This window comes from Drosophila elegans, unplaced genomic scaffold (genome assembly GCF_018152505.1).
Source record: "Drosophila elegans isolate 14027-0461.03 unplaced genomic scaffold, ASM1815250v1 contig_814, whole genome shotgun sequence".
Classification (NCBI taxonomy): Eukaryota; Metazoa; Arthropoda; class Insecta; order Diptera; family Drosophilidae; genus Drosophila; species Drosophila elegans.
The window spans coordinates 21305550-21327692 of record NW_024546167.1 but is presented as its reverse complement, the minus strand read 5'-3'; the positions used below and the strand labels follow the sequence as shown (position 1 = coordinate 21327692).

General features: G+C 39.2%; 1 protein-coding gene across 1 annotated transcript; it reads right to left on the bottom strand.

Moving 5' to 3' along the window:
- Positions 1 to 2868: 2868 nt before the first annotated feature.
- Positions 2869 to 15528, bottom strand: LOC108137830 (homeobox protein goosecoid). Its single transcript, XM_017259755.2, has 3 exons — positions 14688 to 15528; positions 13246 to 13613; positions 2869 to 4020 (listed from the first exon to the last, which is right to left on the bottom strand). Exons 1-3 carry the CDS (start codon positions 15340 to 15342, stop codon positions 3748 to 3750), a joined length of 1296 nt encoding a protein of 431 aa, XP_017115244.1. The 5' UTR covers positions 15343 to 15528; the 3' UTR covers positions 2869 to 3747.
- Positions 15529 to 22143: the final 6615 nt, after the last annotated feature.

Below are 22143 nucleotides of genomic sequence, written 5' to 3'. Positions count from 1 at the left end.
TTATATAACTAAGGATAAAAACCGCAAAGGATACCCTTTATAAAAAAAATATTTCATTAGAATGATTGTAAAAAAATTTAATTATTTATAAAAACTTTCCCGCCTTTTCATCAAGCGGATTAAAAATTATTTATTTTTTTTATTATGCATATATGTATGAATCTTAAAAAATATAATAAATTTAACAAGAGTTGTTAATATAACGCATTTAGTTGACAAAACTTTACCGAACTCTTCGTCAAGAGAACTTACAATTATTTACTTTTTTTTGATGCAGATGTTTTAAAAATACATTTAATTATAAAACCTTTGTGGGCTCTTCATCAAGAGGATATATATAAGCAGTTCCTATCCCAGCATATTGCAACCTAAATCGGCTTTAATCCTGCCCCGAAACAATGGTCCTCCAATGTGCCATCATAATTCCTCTGCCAGTGCAATCCTTTCGCAATTAGTTTCCCCGGCACTCATGAATCTCTCCAAATGAGTTATTCATTATGCATATGCATTCGATTTGCACTACCGACTGCGACAGCGCAATATTAAATAATGAAATATTAAAATCGAATGCGACTGAAATGACTGTTGGCCACACATCCGCGTCCTCCGCATTGCCGTTTGGATCACGGAAAGGTGTTCATGTGAATAAATTGCAATTAACAATATTTTTATTTCAACAAACGAAATGTCGACCGACCTCCTCCCTTGGCTCCTATAAATAAGGAAAAAAAAACAGTCTGAGGGGAACGAGCTTGAGGGCAGGGAGGCAAACACATTTAATTAAAGGCAAATTTAATGGGTAAATATTTCATATGCTGCATATACATACATACGTACATTCGCGGGTAAAAAGAAATTGTCAAAAAAATGTATAAAAAATTCGCTTACCATTTTTTATCCGCCTACAGTGCGTGAAATATGTTTTCACATAAAACCTTTTGTAACTACAAAAATATTTAGAGCTTACATTAGTTTTAGAAATATTTAATGTATAAAATTACAGATAACATAGTAAAATCAAAAACGCAATTCAATAGTTAATATTTAAATTATTTTTATAAAATACAATCCGTTTTACTTAAATGTAATTTTAAACTCCAAAATTGATGAGCAAATTTAACTGTTTAATCAATTAAAAATTGTATTTAAACCAAAATCATATTCTTAAAAATATTAATAAGCTATACAAACTATATAATTTTAAAACGCACCGTACCTATCGCATAAAAAGCACAAATTTTATGTTCAACCACAAAAAAAAAAGCCTTTATGTCTATATGCGAGTAAATAGCAATAAACTGAAGAGTAGGGGGAAAATGGACCGGGAAGTGTATATTAAATTTCGTGTTGATACAGAACAGGAACGGAAAAAATTATGCGAAGCGTGCACTAGAAAAACAAAAGAAACACGAGAACGGTTTGCGACGGGGGAGTGGAAAAAAGAAATCAGAAAAATTAATAGAGTGCAAATATTTGTAGATTTTTACACGAACTATTAACGGGCAGCAAACAATAAAACCCGACGTAAAATCCAGAAGCCAGGATCACGGATTCGGGATTGGAGATTTTCGGGTAACTCGAGATCATATCGTACGGGATGGCCTATGCAAATATAAGTCAGGGCAATGACAGGGCACAAAATGGTGACTCAGGAATCGCAGAGGACCAAATAAAGGGTGAGACAGGGAGCCAAAAACTCAGGTCAAGATAGAATAAATTTGAATTTGAATTTGAATTTTAGCCATCGATTCGAGTCGTCGGAGTCTCTCTCACCTCAATGGGCCTGAACTTGCAGCTTCCGCTCTGCCAAAGGAAAATAACAAGATGGAAACTTTGGCAAAAGAAAAAAAACACAACAAAAAAAATTGGGGAGAGCAAACAAGCTGAAAAGGACACAATACAGTCCAAAGGAACAATTTGTCAGTCAAATTTCGGGTGGCAGAATGCAAGATAGCAGAAAGTCAGGGGCGGTGATATAAGTCCAACAGAGGGACACTTTGCAAAAAAGAATTAGTTACACTGATTTAGTGATATTAAAAACAAAAATTTCCCAGGATACTTATCAAAATGTATTTTAATTACATTCTGTAAATAAACATAAATGGAGTTGTACTCTCCTCTTGTCAATTTGAACTATTTTTTTGGATATGTTCTTTTTGTGAATGTTGAGGCTACTTAAAAAACTACACATATAAAATACTAATGTTTTAATGCCTAACAAAAGAAGTAAAATAAGATTAATATGAAGAAGAAGAAAAAAGATGGAGGTATACAAATATACCTTTTAATTTAAATGTTTTACATGATGGGCTAAGATTTAGAATTATTATTTTTTTTCAATTGCGATTCCGATTTGTGCCAATTTAAAAAAAGTATTTAAAAATCACTTACATATAAAAAAAATAGATAGATCACACATGTAATGCCATATTCTTTTAATGCTAACAATTTGGGATCTATCTTTTGTGATTGTGATTACTGACTTGTTAATATTTTATATCGATTATGTTATTATTTTACAATTTTATAATGTTCTATTTTAACACGACTTTTTCTCTAAGTGCAGGGGATGATTTGAGTGGCTTTCCCATCTTGTTTTGGCACTGCCCCCGATTCGCAATGCAAGAATGAGAATGGCCATCAAATGCCAGCAGAGGATATGCAGATACATCTGCCGCAGAGCGGAGAAGATGCAGATGCATATAGATTTTCCTGCCCCACCTCCATACCCATCCCCATCTGCCATTTCAGATCTTTTGTGTGGTCCGTGTCTGTGTGCAAATTGATTGGAGGCGAAGCCATTAAAGTGTCCATCGAAGCTGCTAACAGGCTGACCGCTGCCGCCCCCCAGTTTGCACCCATTTTCCACCCAGTTTCTCCCAATTTTCCTTTCCCATTTTCAGTTATCCTGGGATCTCCTATTACCCGGAGTGGCAGGTGTGAAAGCTTCTTGCCGGGTCTTCCCACTTATCATACAAAGTTTCCCAGCCCAAAGTTAAACAACTTCTGTTGGCATTTTCCTTTGACTTTTGGCGAGTTTTTTGTTTTATTTTCGGTTCTCAATAAGTTAGTTTTAACATTAGAATTAATCGTTGGAGGAATGACACTTAACGTTCGTCTAGTATGGTATGTTTTGCTTATTTATCAATAGGCTTTAATGGAGATTTGTATATTAGATGCAATTAACTTTGGACTTGGACACAGGACACGAAACAATTAAGACAAAATGCACATTCACACCTACATAGTTTAATACATGCACTCGCACACACATACGTGTTTACATAAATTTAATGACTGTACAGATTTTACTAAATATAATTAAGTTACTTTTCTAGTTCCTCTTAGTGTTTTTTTGTTTTTCAACTTATAACTTAGTAACAAAAAATGCTCAAAAATGTTATCCTTGTCTATATACAAAACAAAACTTATGAGATAAGGGCCATTTAAATTTACTCCTTGAACTTGATAATTTTAGATACTCAGTCATATAAACAATTCAATGAATAAATAAGTTTGTTAACTCAATTAACTAAGCTTAATAATTTTTAACGGATTGTAATTAAATGCAATTTGAAAGATATTTGTAAGAGTACCAGTACCAATCAAATCATAAAAAGTAAATATATATTTACTTATTTTAAATGACTTCTTAGCCCCTTTTCGACATTGATCAATTGGCCCTAGGAATATTCATACAACTTTTGGTTAGCTCTTCATATATACACTTAACCACTAGGCTACTGTTTAGGCCACTTCCAGATCGGATGATTCATCGGCATCGCTATACCCATTCGGATCGCTTTTGATGTGCACTAATTGCGTGGAATAGTGATCGGATCCGGGGCATTTTACGGATGCAGAACCATTTCCGGTGGTGCTGGTGGTGCCGCTGCTGCCGTTGGTGTTGGTGGTGCCATTGGTGGTGCTGCCACATTGCTCCTCCTGTAATTTTCGCAGCCGCTCCTGCTCCTCGCGTTTTTGCTTGCGCCACTTGGCCCGACGGTTTTTAAACCAAACCTGAAAAAATAAGAGGAAAAATAGTTTTTTAATTGGGGTCAATTTAAAACACTTTGTTTTTTATTAACTTAAATTTGTAGTATTAATTTTTAGCTATAAAAATTGCTATAAACACAGTATAACTCAACTGTTTCGCTATGCCAAGTTGTTCGGTTGAGTGGGTAGGTGACCTGGGTGGTTGGGTGGCTACCTAGGTTACTTTTAAGCGCGGGGCTTCAAAAACACTTTCATCCGTTTTGCTCGGAAATTCTTTCGTCTGCTCCTTGGGATTTCTGCTCATAAATATTTTAAGTAATTTTCGCCCCACTCCCTACTTTTTTTTTGCCCTACCAAGTCTTCCATTTCTCAGTCTTGGCATTTATCTTTTTGCCAGTTGCCAGGGACAGCAATCCACCCACTCCCATTTACTTTTCTCATTTTTCCGGATTTAATGAGATGACTTATTGTAATTGTAATTAAGTGAGAATTCAGAATGGGGTAGTTTAAGAGAAATGCAAAAATTGTATGTTTTTAATGAAAGTAAGGGTTCTAATTAATATGTAAAAAGGCCAAGTATTATATTTAAAATTGATAAGCCGTAGAAAAAATGAAATATTGTGACACAGGGGTTTTTGAAACATTTTTGTCCATTGCTTAATTCGAAGATTAACAAAAAGAGAATGTAATTCTAATACTGCATTTTCTTTTTACTCCTGTATTTATTTGTTCATTTTTGTATTTTTAATTAGTCTTAGAAAATTGTAGGATTAACTAACAGAAAATGAAAACAATTTTGTCGCTGTAATTTCGGTGTATTTCTGATAAGTCAAGCTAAAAAACCATATTCTTTTTTACTTCTGTATTTATTTGTTCTTTTTTTGTCTTTTTAATTAGTCTCTGGCCACGCCCATAGGCTTTTCTACCCCATCAACAAGCTTTGTAGCCCCCACTTTACCTTTTTTCCGCCTAAATCTCCACCCTTTGCTACTTAGTTAATTAAAACAAAAGGCAGCTGTGAAGTGACTTAGGGGTTAATCATCATCAGGAGGTTATCTCTTTCCGGGAAAAGGGAGCTTTGATGTTGGAGAGGAGGAATGCGAATCCCTTATGTAATCACCCTTGTGGGCAGTGAACCCATCTGTCTTGTCATTAGCCCCCAAAGCTACCCCAAAAAACCCACTCCTTTTCAGAGGGCGGAGTCTTTTCTCTCTCCGATTCTCCCTGCGATTCTCTATTTGTCCAATCCGAGTGCAATGGTGAGTTTGCAACCCCTATTTGTTTATTTGTCCGTCTGTTTGTTGATTATTTGCTGAATAAATACTGGGGAAATTCTGGGCGCAAAATTTGCATTTAGTCGTTGTCGGCCAGGAAAAAGTTTAATTAGAACAATTAGGAGCGGTGGAAAAGTTGATTTTCCATGATGTTATCATTGCAAGGAAAAAGTTGAGTTTTCTGTGGGGTTTGTTCAAATGTTTATGCAGCAAATCGACTGAATTTGTTGAAATAACATAGCGGAAGCGGAAGTGGAAAATGTGCAAATGACAGAGAAATGCGATAAACTTATAAGCAATTCTGAATTTCATATTTGAGCTCATTTAAGTTTGCTTGGAATTTATGAACATTTTTGCAGCTGCTTTTACGGACTTATTTGCTTAGGATTTCATTTTCTTTCTTTTTTTTTTGTTTTGCATTGCCCTAGCAACCTTTGAACTTTGCCAGTTGGCAACGCATTTGATGTCCTCGCCAAATGTCAGTTGAATTTTGCACTTATTTTTCATTTTAGCCCCGGCTTTATTAGATTTTTGACAACTCCCTTTTGTTTGTGTGTGTGTATATTTTACATATTTATTTTCATAATTTTCATAATTTTATGAGCTTAAGTTATTAAAACAACATAGACGACCACACAAATGCGTGGCGTTTTTCAAAAATTTTGCAGCAATGAATTTAGTCAGCTTAATTATGTCAACACAAACTAACTCCATAATTACCTATGCACCAGTTTTAATCCATAATTTCTAAAACCATAAAAACTAAACTACTTGCCACGGGCGATTTTTACCGCCTGATTGATTTTTTTCGCCATATTCGCTTATTATACTTTCATATTTTAATTAAATGTTAGCCAGCGAACCGCATTGAACCCTAATCCGGCGGAACTGCAAAATCCGGGTTTGGGTTTGGGTTTGGCCATGTGTGTGCGCCGGAAAAAAACGCGCGCTCTGCTAATCCCGTAATTTGTACGGCCAACAGTGTTTCCGGACGAGCTTTCCTCCACCTCCAGCTCCACCTCCAATCCTCCGCCTCCGCCACGCGTTTAAAATCTGACTAACGCACAACAATTTGGCCATAACCGCGGGCGCGTTTTTTGCCGCTTTTCGCTGGCTGTGGCACGCTTGCAAAAATCGCAGTGGAAATTTGGAGAAATTAAATAAACAAAGAAGCAAAAAAGTGGCTGTTCCAAGGGGGCAGAATCTGAATCTGAATCTGTGTGGTGTGCGATTTCCCATGTTGATTGATGGCGATGGCTTCAACAACATGGCAACAAAATGGCGAAACTGCATTCGCCCACTGAGATAAATGAATGTTTTAAAACCGGAAAAGGCTTCGTTATGTCACTTGAATCACAAAATCCATAAAAAGGTATAAAAACTGAAAATACTGCCATAAAATCAGAGAAATATAAATATTTATAACCAAAGAATAACTTCTTTATAATACGCAAAAGGTTAAATATACATACTTAAGTGTTGATATCAAAAAGATGAAAATCAGAAACTCCATTCCAAATTCCCTTTCGTTCCAAAAAAGAATAATCGAATTTAATATTATGAACTGGTAATATTATCTTAAAATCAGAAATAAAATACTTGTTAAGATAAGCTTTATAAAATCAAAAAAAAAAAAAAAAAAAAATTAGAAACTTTCTTAACAATTAGCTTTATGGCTTATTATACCCTGAGTATAAAGAGTACTTGTTCTTGCAGTGTAAAAAGGAGTCCGATGCAGATTTTTTTTGGACCGGGAAGCGCCGAACTTGACATGCATTGGGTCGCGCCTTGGAGTCGCGAGATCTCTGGAACCACTGGCCACTGCAAATATTGCCACAGATTTTTCATCCAAAAGCGCATAAATCGCTGATACCGCAGGAAAATCGCGGGGGCGGCGGTGGAAAGTCCAGGGGGCAAAAAGGCCGAAGAGGCACACATTCGAAAACGTGCATGAAATCCATTGAACAAACAGACCCACGGCAGTTGATTTTTAATTAACTACAAAAGCGCTTTACGCTACGCCACCCCCCTCTTTCCCCCCTGGGAAATTGGGAAATTCTGGGGGCGGGGCATTATGGCAGACTGACCATCATGATGTGTGTGTGTGTGTGTGTGTTGTTTTTGGGTTTTTTGGCCAGTCTGCTGACTGCGTGGCTGGATTACCATGAAATGTTTCCCAAAAATGCAGCACATAGTTGCACTGCTATGATAACTTTGCGCTTCGTTAATCGCTGCACCTGCTCTTTCGATTTTTCCCTTCTAACATTTTCGTGTTTTTCCAGGACCGGAAAATTTTGTCCCCGGCAAAAGCCAAAATACAATGAAACATCGCCAGCAAGGAGACCACAAAATAAAAAGGAAAATTACATTTTTGGCTGGGTCTAGGGGAGGTTAATAAAAATGGGAGGGGCAGATTGGGTGGAAAATGGGGCGGAGGAAAGCACAAAATGGCGGCTGCCTTTTTGCCAGTCGCTCTAATTAGTGCAAAATGGCAGCACAAGTCGGTTGGAAACTTCGTCACCAAAATGGGTGGGTGTTGCCTTTCCCCCCAATTTTCTCTTACCAGTTTTCCACCAACCTTTTTTGGCAATTTGTTGACGCTGGTTTCGCCGTGTTGTTGGATTAAAATCGTGGAGCCATGAAAATTGCTCGTTACGCACATTCCCTCGCCCTTTTATTTAAGTGCAGGTACATAAGGGTTAAGTGCATATGTGCACTAATTAAAGAGCTGATATAGTATAACAATCAGTATAAAGTTAAGAGCTTCAAAATTCTTTTTTAAGAACAAAAATTAATTCCAATGACAGCGCTACTGATCGCATTAGTACCAAATTGAAATCGCCAGAAAAGGTGCTGGAAATCCACCAACAAATGCATGTTGGAAGTGCAAGAAAAAGAAGCAGTAAATTGCTGGAAGTGTGAGAGAAGGGAGAGCAAATGAATGGAATTGTGAGAGCAAGAAGAAGAATTCATTTGCAAAAGTGAAAAGCTGCGACGTACAATATTTTTTCGGTGGTTTAAATTGCAATAAATAGTCACAAATTATTTAAATCAATTAAGAATATTGTTGTTTGTGTTGTGCACTTAAGGATTTAACAAAACGGCATTGCAGCTTTACTATTTGAACCGTTTTCTTGGCTTTTTGATTTGGAAGACAAAGTGCAATGGCGGCGGTGCAAATTCAGTGATCTAGCCCACGAGTTTTTATTGCTTTAAATAACCAAAAGATAAGCGCAATTTTATGTCGGATAAGAGTTAATTAATTTGTCAAATCAATATAAACTTAAAGATGCTAAAACTTCGATAATGACGCTTTTCAACAAAGAAAAAAAAAACAGCAATGTGTATATATGTATGCATGTGTGTGTGAGCTTTCTGCCTGTCAAGCATTCATGCATACATACATACATGCATACCTGCAGCGGACATTTTTTTATTTGTTGTTTTTCGAATTGGAAAGCCAACTTAAATGTCCAGATAAGGTGCTGGAAGAGACACAGTAAATTGCTGGAAGTGTGAGAGAAGGGAGAGCAAATGAATGGAATTATGAGAGCAAGAAGAAGAATTCATTTGCAAAAGTGAAAAGCTGCGGCGTACAATGTGTTTTTCGGTGGTTTAAATTGCAATAAATAGTCACAAATTATTTAAATCAATTAAGAATATTGTTGTTTGTGTTGTGCACTTAAAGGTTCAACAAAAAGGCATTGCAGCTTTACTATTTGGCAACCGTTTTTTTGGCTTATTGATTTGGAAGGCAAAGTGCAATGGCGGTGCAAATTCAGTGCTCTAGTCCACGAGTTTTTATTCATTTAAATAACCAAAAGAAAAGCGCATTTTTATGTCGGATAAGAGTTAATTAAGTTGTCAAATCATTATGAACTTAAAGATGCTAGAACTTCAATGATGACGCTTTTCAACCAAGAAAAAAACGGCAATGCGTACATAGGCATGCATGTGTGTGTGGGCTTTCTGCCTGACAAGCATTCATGCATACATACATGCATACCTGTGGCGGCCATTTTTTTATTTGTTCTTTCTAAATGGAAATGCAATTTTAATTGTTTTTGTATTAATGATTCAATATTAAGTGATACATAACTAATTAATTTAAATAAATCCAAGTTCGCGTGTGTACAAAATGCATAGTAGCAATGTCAAGTATGGATTGTACGGCAACATCATCATCAGTCATTCATTTATTCAGAATGGCAAAGCATAGAAGAAATGAGAAGAAAGGAGAAAGGAGAACATAAACTAAATTGGTGAGTGGAAATTTTTACTTTAATACTTTCCATAATTTTTTAAGATATTCCAGTTCAGAGGAACGAAATATTTGTTCTTAACAAAATCAAAAGTGCGCAATTATGAACTGTGATGCGGATTATAGGAATATTTAAATTTCGACCATAAGTCAGAAAAAGATGATCCTTTATTTTTCTGACATTTTGCCCATTAAAATGAATGAATTTTCACCCTCAAAAAACGGTAAGTAACCATATTTTTCTGGAACTATATTACTGCTAATCGCCGACACGGGCGACCTTTTAAAAGCTTAGCAAGGAGTGCACCTGTCCCTTACCTTTTGTATCACCCACCCACCCACTCACTTTTGCGTTTTTTGTGTAAATTTATGCAGCTTTGAGGGCCCACTTCTCCCCCAGCAATAATATTTGTCTATGGTTACACGCTTCGACAGCCAAAACTGTAAAGAAAACATGGGAAAAGTGTCTCTTCCCCTCGAAAAAGTCCTGCCCTTTTCCATTTGCCATGCCTTGAGGTTATAAACGCACTTTGCTGCCCGCAAATTCTCGGGGGGATACAGAAAAATTCGCATGCTCGAAACTCAAGTGTTTGAATAATGGAAAATTATGAAAAATTATAACAACAGCATTTACTGCAGGGAGTTTGGGGTGTGAGATTTGCGGAGGGAAAGTGGGTGGTTGAGTGGCCCACTCAGTGGGTGGTGGTTGGTTGGGTGGTTTGTGACCTCGGGTAAAATTAACGAAAATCTGATGATTCCAGCTCATTGCCGTTTTTAATTCAATTTCGAGGCTAAACAAACATCGAAGAAGGAGATGTGTTTATTGTATCTAAGGAAAGACAACAATAATAATAATAAAGAAGCAATATTTTAGTTAATTGCCAACGCAGGTGGCCCAGCAGAACCCCTTTTGAGATTGAGAAGCCTCTCAATTGTGCAACTTCAAAGCGGCAACGCTTGAGCCATGGGATGATCCTTGAAAGAAAGGCAGTAGGGTGACAAGCCCTTTTCAAGTCCTGGCCAAAACAAAACGACAAAGTAGAAGAAAACAGCAGACACAACACAGATCAGTTCACAATGGAGGAGTGATGAGTGGGCACATTCTTCTGCCTGCCGTTTCTTACCACTCTCTATGTGAGTCTGCGAAAGGGTAACATCAATATTTGTAGAGTTGAGCGATCGGAACGAGAGAGAGAGAGAGAGGGGAGCACAAATTATGCCAAGCTGATGATTACTAATTTCTTGGCGACGACCGAAGGCAAATATTTAAAGTCCCCTTCAGGCATTCCTCCCATATATCCCTCTCAATCCCGCTGATCGGAGAACGAAATCACCGCGATCACTTGAGCTGCGGGATTAGGCGTATTTGACTTGCACGCACCAAAGAAGGTAAGGCGAAAAAAGAGAGCCAGACAGTCAAAGCGAACGAGTTTGTTTGCTTTACAGGTAGGGCTACTGTTTTACCCGATCTCGCTTCGATCCAACTCTATAGCGTCCAAACCAATCCGATCCACCAATACCAACCGACTCTCGAGTGTCTAAATAAGAATAATAATTGTAAATGATGAAGTCAAAATAAGCAGATCATTTATATGCTGAGCTATGTTTGGATGGGAAATGAATAATTACGCGTAGTTGGGAGGAAGTTTCGACAACAAATCTGTGAGAACCGAGCTCTATTTAAGTAAGCGAAGATCTTACGTAAATACAAAATGTTTTTTTACTTTTTCTGTGAATTTGATATACAAGTTTTATAAAGAAAAAACTCTTCTAATCAAATAAGTTTTCATCGGTTTTCTGATGCCTTAAATATTAATCTTGATTACTCCATGAAAGGGTTTTTATCTGCATGATTTCTAACCGAATGTGTTCCAATCGGTTACTTAACAGATCACCGATTAATATATATGTCCCCTGTGTAGGCTTTTATTTTTGTTCATTTTTTTCCTTCTGTTTTCTCTTTTGTTATTACTGCTGTTTGTCTTAGGCAAGATTTTCAATAATTATTGCCACTTATGGTCAGACTGGGGACTTAGGGAGACCGTCCCGGCATCGCGGGACGCAAGGGGTCTCGAGTGGCAACTCTTGGCATGCAAATATGCTAAACAGTAGCAGTCAAAAGCCGATGGTCCACGTTGGAAGCCAGAGCTTGAAGTTGATTATGCTGCTTAAGTCAATGACGAGCGATGACTGAGCACAAGATTGGGGATTGTGGATTGGGGATTGATGCCGTCTCTTTCTTCATCCACTTTGCTTGTCAGAGACAAGTTTGAAGTCTCTTTTTGTGTGTTGTATGTTAATTAGTCGCCCCCATGAGCTAGCAGATTTGAAACCACCGATTTCCATTTAGTTGAAATGTTGGAAGACATTCCCCCATAGTATTTTCTTCTTTTTTTTTAGAGAACTCCCTCATTAAACTCACAACCTGCATTCTAATCCGCTTTGGATTCGAATGTTGGCCGCGGGTTAAATTTGTCGCCTAATCAAAAAGCAGGCGTCAATATGCCTGCGGGTTAAGTAACGCCGCTCATTATCCTAAATGTTTAGTAATGTTAATGTATAAGTTGTCTTAAGCTGAAGGCTAAACATAAGCCCACACCCCGTCGAGTGTCAACAAATGTCGCACTTGTCCTCCTTCCTTCCTCGTTCCAAAAGGTGAGGGTGTTCAAAGAAGGGGTTTCACATTGGGGTTGGATGGGTTAGGTTAAACATTTGACCGGTTGACAAACATATTGCCAGGGAAACGGGGAAACTAAGGGGTCCCGAAAAGCGTTGTTAATCTGTATCAAAGACGCGAAATAGCAACCCATCAAGGCACCAAAAATGTGAACAAATTAAATTGTCAACTTTTGCAGTCACTTTCCTCCTTGGTGACCTCTCAATTTGTTTGTTTGTTGTCGGGTTTCCTCGACACTAATGGACTTTGAATCACAATTGTCGATGTTAAAGGGATGGTTCATCCCTCGGGGGCCCTCGGGGTGGGATTTACAAGGACGCAGAAGACGGAATCGGAATCGGAATCCCTCCATATTTACATTACCAATGATACGATTCAGGGACAACCACCAAGCAAATAACCATCACCCTCCGTTTAAACATGCGGTTGTATCCCAAGTCCCATTACCCAAATTAAGTGAATCATTGGGATTGGCATTGTTTTGCTTTCGCCGGCAAAGAAGCCCCGCAAAATGTGCGCCGCTGACAACTAAATAAACAACGAGAAGTTCTCAGAGCAGAGAGATTGCGATGCAGATGCCAGCGATTCAGATTTGGAATCTGATTCATGATGGTTAGTGGGTGAGAGCGGAGGTGTAGCACTCAATTGGTTTCACGCGGGGAATTAAAATGAGCGTGAAATTAGAGCCAAATATAAGAAAAGATTGTTGGTTTGATGGTCAAAATGGGGATGCGGGTGGCTGCTATAAAGTGAAGCCATGATTTCTGTTCATCACACATAAAACTTAGTTTGAAACCTTTATTGAATTGTGACTGATTTTGTAATTAAGTCATAAAAGGTTAGCTTTGATTTGTTTCTTGAAATTAAAAATTTCATAAATGAAACCAATTATGCTTATGGTACTGTAACACTAAAATACCAATATTATTTCAAACCATTTAAAATCACTTTACTCTTTAAAAAATCTTTGAGCATTTTATAGAGCAAATACAAGCCCTAAATCCACTTTATTAAAATAAGATTTACTCTGAACTCACCTCAACTCTTTCCTCCTTGAGATCTACTTTGAGGGCCAGTTGCTCCCTGAGCACCACATCCGGATAGTGGGTCTTGTCGAAGGTGGCCTCCAGTTGCTCCAACTGTTCCTCGGTGAAAATGGTGCGGTGGCGACGCTTTCTCTTCGGCGGTGGGCCATGGCCCAAATGCCCCAGGTGGTGCTGCCCGTGGCCGTGGTGGTGGGCGCCCAAATGCGGGTGGTGCGGATGGCCGTGGGTGTGGTGGGGGTGGTGTCCGTGACCCGCCAATCCGGCAGCTGCTCCACTCACATGCGCCTGCATCTGAGCAGCGGCCACATGCGCCACCGCAGCCGCGTGCATGTAGTTTGGATAAAAGTTGGGGTACGCCACTGCAGCGAAAGCAAAAAGGAAATTCATTATTCCCTGGCTGTAATAACAGTCATATTATCATCATGAGCAGTGGCAAGAGAGTCGGGGGCAAGTGGTATATTCCTGGGTAAATCCTTAAAAATGCGCATAACGAAACGCGGAAAATAAAACGACCGCCATGTTGGCTTTACAACAGAGGTAAAATATGTAGTTATAATTTAAAAGATTTTCCATTTGTTAATATAAAAACTAGTATACTAAAAAGTGAAATCAAAACACAATTTATAAATAATAAAATCAATTCTCACTAAAAGTGTTGCGTAGGATCATCCTAACTGAATCTACTGTATTGACCCCAGCTGTAAGCATATTTGAGGCTTCCGTTTCCGGTTGCAGCAAGCTAGGGGAAAAAAGTTGCGCCCAGGTTTTTAATATTCATGTCCTGCGGGGGAGCCTTTGAATGAATTTAAGCGGGATTCTGCATAAATCTCCGCCGAGATCCACGCTCGAATCAACACAAAACCCGGGCCCATCTTAAAGCCACCCCGGAAGCAGTTTTTCTGAGACTTAGACCCCAATGCAAATCCTCTCACCGCAAAATCGATGGCAAATGGAAGGGAAATGCGGAATCATCTTTCACGGATCATTGCCTAATTATGAATAATGCCATTCAGGATTCGCTTGGGAATGAGAGTGGTTCGTTTTAGTGGGTGAGACTGTCAGGATGAGAGTGGGTGAATGGGTGATTGCTGACTGCATGAGTGGATTTCCTCAAGGTGTTTTTGCAATAAGAGTTTGAAAAAAGATAGGAGAATAAAAATATTTGGAAAAGGTTACTCTGATTGAAGTAAATGAGGAATTAACAAAAGATTTGTGTAAAACTCAGCTTAAATCAGCTTAAAAAAGCTTTATAAAGGCCGTTTAATTCAATTCACAATTTTTGATCGAAATGTTAAGTTTCTATCGTTGGGATAAGTAAGATTAATTGCACAGCCTAAAATTTGGGTTTATATATAACAACAAAAGCGTCACACTTATTTTTTACAATTTCAAAATGGCAATAATAATGTATAAAATGACCAAGCTAATCTTACCTAGAAAATCGGAGGGAGAGGCGGCGAAACCACTGGCCGCTGCCGCCGCCAAGTGACCGAGATGCAGGCCGGGATGCTGCAGCATGGCAGGAACCCTCTGCGGTCGGATGGGACTGGCGGCGGCGCTGGAACTGGAGTTGGAGTTGGGCGAGGCGGGCGACTCGGCGCCACTCCGCTTCAGTCCCAAACTGATGCCATTCGAGGTCAGACCGTTTTGGCTGCCATTGCTGCCGATGTGGTTGCCTTGGCCCCCAGCAGCAGCAGATCCTCCAGCCTGTTGTTGCTGTTGCTGTTGTTGTCTGGAGCCCAAAATACTGTCGATGGTGAAGAGGGATGCCGCTGCAGCACCCACTCTTCTGTCCTCCTCCAGAATTGTCACTCCCGACTGGCTGCCGTCGTCGGAGGATGGGGTTTGGCTCTGTGATTGCTGGTGAGCATGCTGCTGCTGCTGGAGCACCGATTGCAGTCTCTGGCCCAAGTAGCCACATTGCTGGGAGTTCAGGAGCATGGCGGTGGTCAGGTGATAGGCGGCCGAGTTTCCCGGAGATCGGGAGATTTGCCTAGGTGGTTGCTGCTGCTCGCCAAGATCGCTGGGCGATCTTTTGAGGGTATAACCTGCCGGCGGGGAACTGGTCTCGACCATTTGAGCAAGCATAGCGGACGGGGGCGTGGGCGGTGGGGAGGGGCTGGGCGTGCTCACGACGGTGATCTTGAACTTGGCCTTGGAGGGCGGAATATCGGGCGTGGTGCTGGAGTTGTTGGTGCTGCCACCGCCTCCTCCTCCGTTTGTTGCGCCGCCCGCCAGCGTCGCCGGGGTCCACAGTGAGGAGAGAATCTTGAAGGCGTCTATGGACTTTTAGGCAGGAAAATGTTTTTGTTGTTGTTTGGTCCGGAAAATGTTTATTTATGGGAAACTCCACTGAACAAGGCTGATTTTTTATAATCTCAACGTAGTCTTTAGAACTTTTAAGTCAACCTTTTACACAAATCGTATTTTAGAAACTTTAAATAAGTGCAGATAAATCCACTAAGCCGCACTAGAAACACGCGCTAAAATCCCGTCGTGATTTTTTGGTAATTTTCACAGGTTTTTTCAGACACCGGGAACCCTTCTTGTCCGCTCGAGCTGCGAAACTGTTGTGAGAGCGTGCCGACCGACAAGTTGTCGAGTCGTCAGGCCAGTTCTTGCACAGATATAGATACAAACTTTCAGATATCAGATACAAGCGCACAGGCAGCAGTTGCTCTCTCTCCCTCGTTAAGCAGACATTTTTGGACTTCAACCAATGGAATCGTTGGCAAGCCACGCCCTCAAAGCTACCATGTTGTTTGGTAATGCTCTCTCTGTAAACCTACCTCCCTTTCTTTCTTTCTCTATATCTCTGTCTCTTGCGTTCGTTGATGGTGGTTGAAGGTGTGAGACGGGGTCTTTCAGTTTTGCTGGCTCTAAGGTTGCCAGGAGGTCTTGGATAAAGATGGCGCTTCGGAGATAATGTCCTCTTCACAAAACCCCCATCTCCCCCCATTTTCCCCATTCTTTTTTTATTTTATTTTTTCGCTTTCTACTTACTTTCTTTGGCCACTGACAGTTATTTATACAGATAAAGTCATCACTGACAGTTCCCGAGGCCCCCCAAAGGAAAGAGATAGCTGTCGAGAGTGTGATAGAGAAGGGGAGAAGGTGTGTGTGCTAGAGTTGGCTATACATCAGCTCTCTCTCTCTCTCTCTATCTCTTTTGCCCTTTCACCAAAGTGGCGCATAAAAATGTTGATGAAAATTATGGGTGGCAAAAAGGTTGGCTCTCTTCTCGCTTTCATGGGACTTTCAGCTGCCTCTGCCGGCGCTGTATCTTAAGAAGATAATGACTAAATTAATGCTTTTATGTTTTTGGCAACACATAAACATCATTATGCGCTCAATCCGCCCATGGAGATGCGCCGTTTCTTGCCCCCTTCTTCCGCGTTTCTCTTCTTCTTTCTTCGGGGGGTTAAAGGTTACATAGAGTAGTGATGAATGCAAAGGACAATATACAGAAGGAGTGAAGCTTATGCGGGAGACGAAATAGGGAGAGCTCTACAAATAATTTACAGCACTTTGGTGACCCTCATCGCTATTGTTCCACCTAGTATGTGTGCATATGAAAATATTTTAATCTAAAGTTTCCACATCAAACATGCCCAAGTGCAAAATCCCCAATGGCCCCCAGGATATCCCCTTTCCCTCCCCCTTCTCAAATGCAGGAAAACAAAAGCTAAGCTACGACTAATGATAAATGCAACTCTGGCAAGCCACTCACACAAACACAAGTGAAAAGCCAGCCAGGGAAAGCGAATGAAGCGAAAAGTCCCCACAATGTGTGTGGAGGTTAAAACATTGAAATTACTTAGAAAAAAAGTTAACAAATAATATTGATTTAAAATGCCAAATTTGTTTTTAATATATTGCGATGAATTTATTGTTATTAAACATTTTAATACAATATATATATTTTAAAATTGTTAGGTGTTTTATATTTGTGTATACCGATTTTTTGCAATTTGGATACTTAAAGACTGCTCAACTCGACGTTTATTTCTGTGTATGATGGACGACAGTGGGGCCCTGAGAGGGAAGCTTTCATAAATGCATATATTTGACAGTGTGTGGTGGTAGATGTGTTTAACTGAATGGAGGGAGAGAAGCGGTCCTGTCACATGTTGTAAAAGGATGAAAGGATGACGGCTGATGACGTCGAATGTGGCCAAATGCTTTTAGAAATTATTGAATAATTAAGCAGGCCAAAGACCACAGGACCAGGATATTTTCCTTCCCTCTTTCTCTCCGAATCTCAGTGGATTCTCCATCGTGGGTTTTGCTATTTGCCTTTGCACTGAACTTCTTACATGGCCAAAAACTCCCGACGGGAAAACCGATGATGGTGATGAAATATAGGAGAAAAGTTGGAGGAAGCACTGGGAGTGCGCTTCCCGCTAAGCCTAAAAGTTTTGCTTCACCTTTTCTATTATTTTTTGTGCTTGCACGATTTTTTCTGTTACCATTTTCCACATGAAACTTTTTTATATTTTTTTTTCCTCCCAGATTGACCTGATTTTTTCTTTCACTTGCCGTGCACTTTTTGTTTTAGTTCGTAGATTGAATTTTAAATAAAAAATTAAATTAACTCGTCTAAGTATTGTATTTGGTTTTCGTTCTACCACTACCCCTTCGATTGGCTGTGCGAAAAAGTTCAATTGGCAAAGGACTAAACAAACATTGTGGAATAAAAGGTTTTTCTACTTTTCCATTTGAGCGCTGGGCAAAAAGTATGGGGAGAAATCTTCATCTTCTTCGAACTTTTTCTTGACTCCCTATGATGATGATTTTTATTTCGATTTTCTGTTGCCATTTCTCTTTCGACGCCCACGGCCACATTTTCCAGTTGTGCAAAATTAGAAAAGTTTTCCTCGCTCTCTCTCATTCTCCTTCTCTTTCTCTCTCTCTATGATTGTTTCTCAGAAGCGGAAAAACTGGGAGAGAAGAAGAAGAAGAAGGGGGGTGGGAAGGCGTGTGCTTTGCGTATTTGTCTTGTTAAAAATTTAAGCGAATTTCCTCGAGAAGCCAAATCGAAATCAGCAGCAGAATCCGCACCAGAATCGAAATCAGATTCTTTGGATTCAGCAGCTAAATCCCGTGCTGAGGATTTACAATTGCGGCTGAGTCGCCTGCTGCTGCCGACATTGATATGTTAATGAAACCTCGACGTGGAATCGAGCTAATCCCCGCCAGCAGCAGCAGCAGCAGCAGCAACCCCCGGATCGGATCATTCAATATGGTCACACCGGTTTCGCTTAGCAGTCAATTAAATATTTAATCCAAATATCGTTTTATACGTCGCACAGTCGAATCCAGTCCGAGGGTTTTTCAAGCAGATCCCAGAGGTGCACTGAAAAGAAAATATATGTTTATATTATTCCGGTATCACATGGAAGGCATCATGACCTTGGCGCGCTGTGTAATACAAATACAGAAGGGAAATTGGCAAATATACATGAAAATTCGTGATCAGGACTTAAGCTCGAATATGTTTTTTTTACCCGATTATCTCTCCTTAATTAAAAGCTTAAGCTCAACTTTCGCAAACTAATAAATCGTAAATATCTTCCCTGTGCCATTCCTAATAACGATCAATTAGGAAGGATAACTACAGTTATATACAAACTAAATTTAATTTAATCCAATTCTTAATTTCTTATATAACGTGAGTTATTGAAAAACTCCGTTTGATAACGTTTTCGCAGTGTAGAGAATATAAGCAATCCATGGCAATGGCTGTCGCATCAAGGGATCAGTCAGTTCAGGGATCAGGGATAAGTTTAATCCAGCGATATGCGTAAGCGTGCAAATTGCATCGATTACGCATGGCGAGGAAGAGAAAGAGACGGAAAGATCGGATCAGAAAGAGAGGGACAGATGGAGACAAAAGGTGCAATAAAACCAAAAAAAAACCCGAGCGGATGAATGGAAGCGATATTGAAAGAACGATTTCGGGGCGTGAGTCAAAACCAAAATGGTCGACAAACGGACCGCCGATCAAGGATTGGAGTGTGCGGAAAAGAGAGGGAGATAGAGCGGAAAAGAGACAGATAGCTGCCATCAGGAGCAGCTGCTTTTTTCCACATCCTAAGTAACCTTGTTTTGGGTTTGTATTTGCGCAAACAAGGCCACACTTTGGTCAGGACTTCATTCTCTCTCACTGTTTAATATTGAGCTATGAAGAGATTCCCGGCCTGTTTGATTTGTTTTGGGAACATATTTCTCGATAATTCCTCAATTTAGCTCTCCACAGAATAGAGCAATAAAACCAAGTGAGAAATCTATTGACAGATAACCTCCAAACAAATTCTGGTTTGAAGCCTGAAGGAATTTTGGTTTTTGGTATTTGTCAGCAAAAAAATTTTCAAAAATTTTGTATTACCTTAAAGAGATGTCTTATTTATTGCAATTTATTTTAAAAGTTACCTAGAACATGTTTTATAAAATTTACAGATAACCGCCATAGAAATTCTGGCAGGCGTGAAGACTTTGTTTGTTTTTTGAATATTTTTAACCAGAAGTTAGGAGCAAGACTAATGATTATAAAATTTAGTCTTCTCAATACTATTCGCATATTTAAAAACTGCAGTCAATATTATCTAAATATTAATCAAAAGTAAATGAAATATACCCACAATTATAAATTTCAGTTACTTGAGTTACACACGAGTTTATCTAATGGGAATTGTTTTCCTTTATTTTCTTGAAAAGAAAACACCGAACCAACTCTCCCTTTTCTCTGCTTAAAGGCTGTAATAATTGTTCGTGTTGATTTGATGCGTAATTAAAAATTTAAATTATGAAACCCGAGGATGTTTTGTGGGCGTGCGGGTGGAAAAAATATGGAAAACGGGTTGAAAAGGGCCAGTCAAATATTTGTCAAGTGGAAATGGCAGGGAAAACATCCTGAACGAAGGAGGTAAAAAAGGAGCCTGTCAAAAGGCAATCCCATTTGCAAGAACTTTTCCTTTTTACCGAAAATTACTTCAACTCAATTAATTAACCGAGTTTTTGCTTTGCAAAAAGACCTTTTACCTCTTTCTCTTTGTGCACTTTTGGAAACTTTATTTGACTTAACTCTTTCTTCGCAAATCTGGGAAATCATAGACGTCTGCAACTTCATCTCCTGGCCGATATCTCAAATGTTTTTGTTCGGGCTCTATGTATCCGTCACCTCAGACAAAACCAAACAAATTGGCAAACAAACAATTCGCAATAGAGAACTAAAATCAAACAAATAAAAAGATTGTAAAGGTGGAAAAAGGGAACTAAAAATATAGGCCCCAGGATTTAAAAAACACTCACAGAAAAGTGGTAAATAAAATTCATTACTCAGATCGTTAAAATCCTTTGGTTGCCAAAGGATCAAATTGAAAAATAATTATAATTTTATCGTATTTATATAACAAAAATATAAAACATTAAAGATGGAATTAAAAAGATTTTACCACTTTTTACAGTTTAATTAAAATGATTATAAATTTTAAAAATCAAATAAAGTTTACTATATAAAATAGAAAGATCTAAAAATCAAAATCAAAATAGTAGGAGAACATTGACGCATATATGAAATTTGGATGTAGATGTTGTTTTAAAGCTTTTCTATTTACCAATTCATTTATGTTTGGCAAGGGCTTATACAACCGAATACTCCAAATGTGGCTGGTTTAGTATTTTACTCAAGGCTTACAACCAGCTATTGTTAAACAGTTTTTTAACATGTCTTTTATATTTTTCTTCAGTGTAGAGACAGCTTCTCTAAGGGCTCTTTTTTGCAGCGTGTGTGGCGTGTTTGTTTTTCTCCGTGTTGCCCCGGCCTGTCGTCTTTTCTCGACTCATTCCCTATTTCCTTGTTATCCGCGTGTTCTCTATGTATTTGCCATGTTGTGTCGGGAATAAAAAACTAAGCATAACAAAACTACTGCCCAGGTCCTGTGTCTGGGGATCCTAACGATTTGGCTGATCGTTTTCCCGGTCGCTTTTCAATTGACCGTTGCAAATCGCAACAAGGATCAGCCGGGATAAGCCCAGTTGTATGGCAAACAGAGAGAGAGAGAGAGAGAGGAGTTTTCCCCCCTCCATTTCCCATTAGCTCTGCTCATTTTTTGTTTCGCTTCTCGTCCCTTTACTTCACACGCCCCGCAGAAGAAAGAAATGCTTTCTCCGCCATACTGTTCTCTTTTTTTTCCTTTATTTTTGCGGTGATTGGTGATGCGCATTTGATTGCCTCGATCCTACCATTTCAGGATATCCCTCGATCTCCGCCCGAACCTGTTATCCCTCTGTTCGTGTTTAAGTCCTTGGAAAATCGTTTTTTGCGCCTTCTCCATTTCCCTGTCGACTAATTGCGAGAGAAATCTGCTAAGACCTCCGGACCAGGACTAGATTGAGATTTAGATTGATTTCAACAGCAGCAGAAGCAGCAGCCGCCGCCGCTGCATCTGAATAAAAGGGTGTGAAGTGGAGGGCCACTTGAAAAATCTCGTTATCCTGTCAGCAGCAGGACTCTGGCTCCTTCGGCTGGGAAAACTGCCAGTCATTTATGAATTGGGTTGTGTTTTTGGACCTGGAAAAGTGGGGGAGAAGCGCTTGGGTGCCAAGTGCTTCGGCAGCTGTGATTTTGCCTGCAGCTCGCATATCGCTTACAGTCCGAAAGCAGATGAATGAAAGCAACCAACGATTCTGATTCCGATGCTGATTCTGTCACCCTTGTGCACTCAACAAAAAATTAACAGAAACACTTTTTTGGACTTACAAAATCAAATTACAAATCACTAGCTTTTACAATTAGTTTCGTAGAAATTTTAGAGCAAAATTTATAATAAATAATCATACTATAAATTAATAAATCCGCAAAAATCCTGCAAATCAAGGATATTTTAA

What these genes read in the sequence shown, in the direction of transcription:
- LOC108137830 (XM_017259755.2), bottom strand. Translation starts at nt 15,342, where the DNA reads ATGCTTGCTCAAATGGTCGAGACCAGTTCCCCGCCGGCAGGTTATACC. An exon ending in CTCTCCCTCCGATTTTCTAG is followed by an intron (nt 13,614 to 14,687) that starts GTAAGATTAGCT and finishes CTTTCGCTGCAG; the next exon opens with TGGCGTACCCCAACTTTTAT. An exon ending in TCAAGGAGGAAAGAGTTGAG is followed by an intron (nt 4,021 to 13,245) that starts GTGAGTTCAGAG and finishes TTATTTTTTCAG; the next exon opens with GTTTGGTTTAAAAACCGTCG.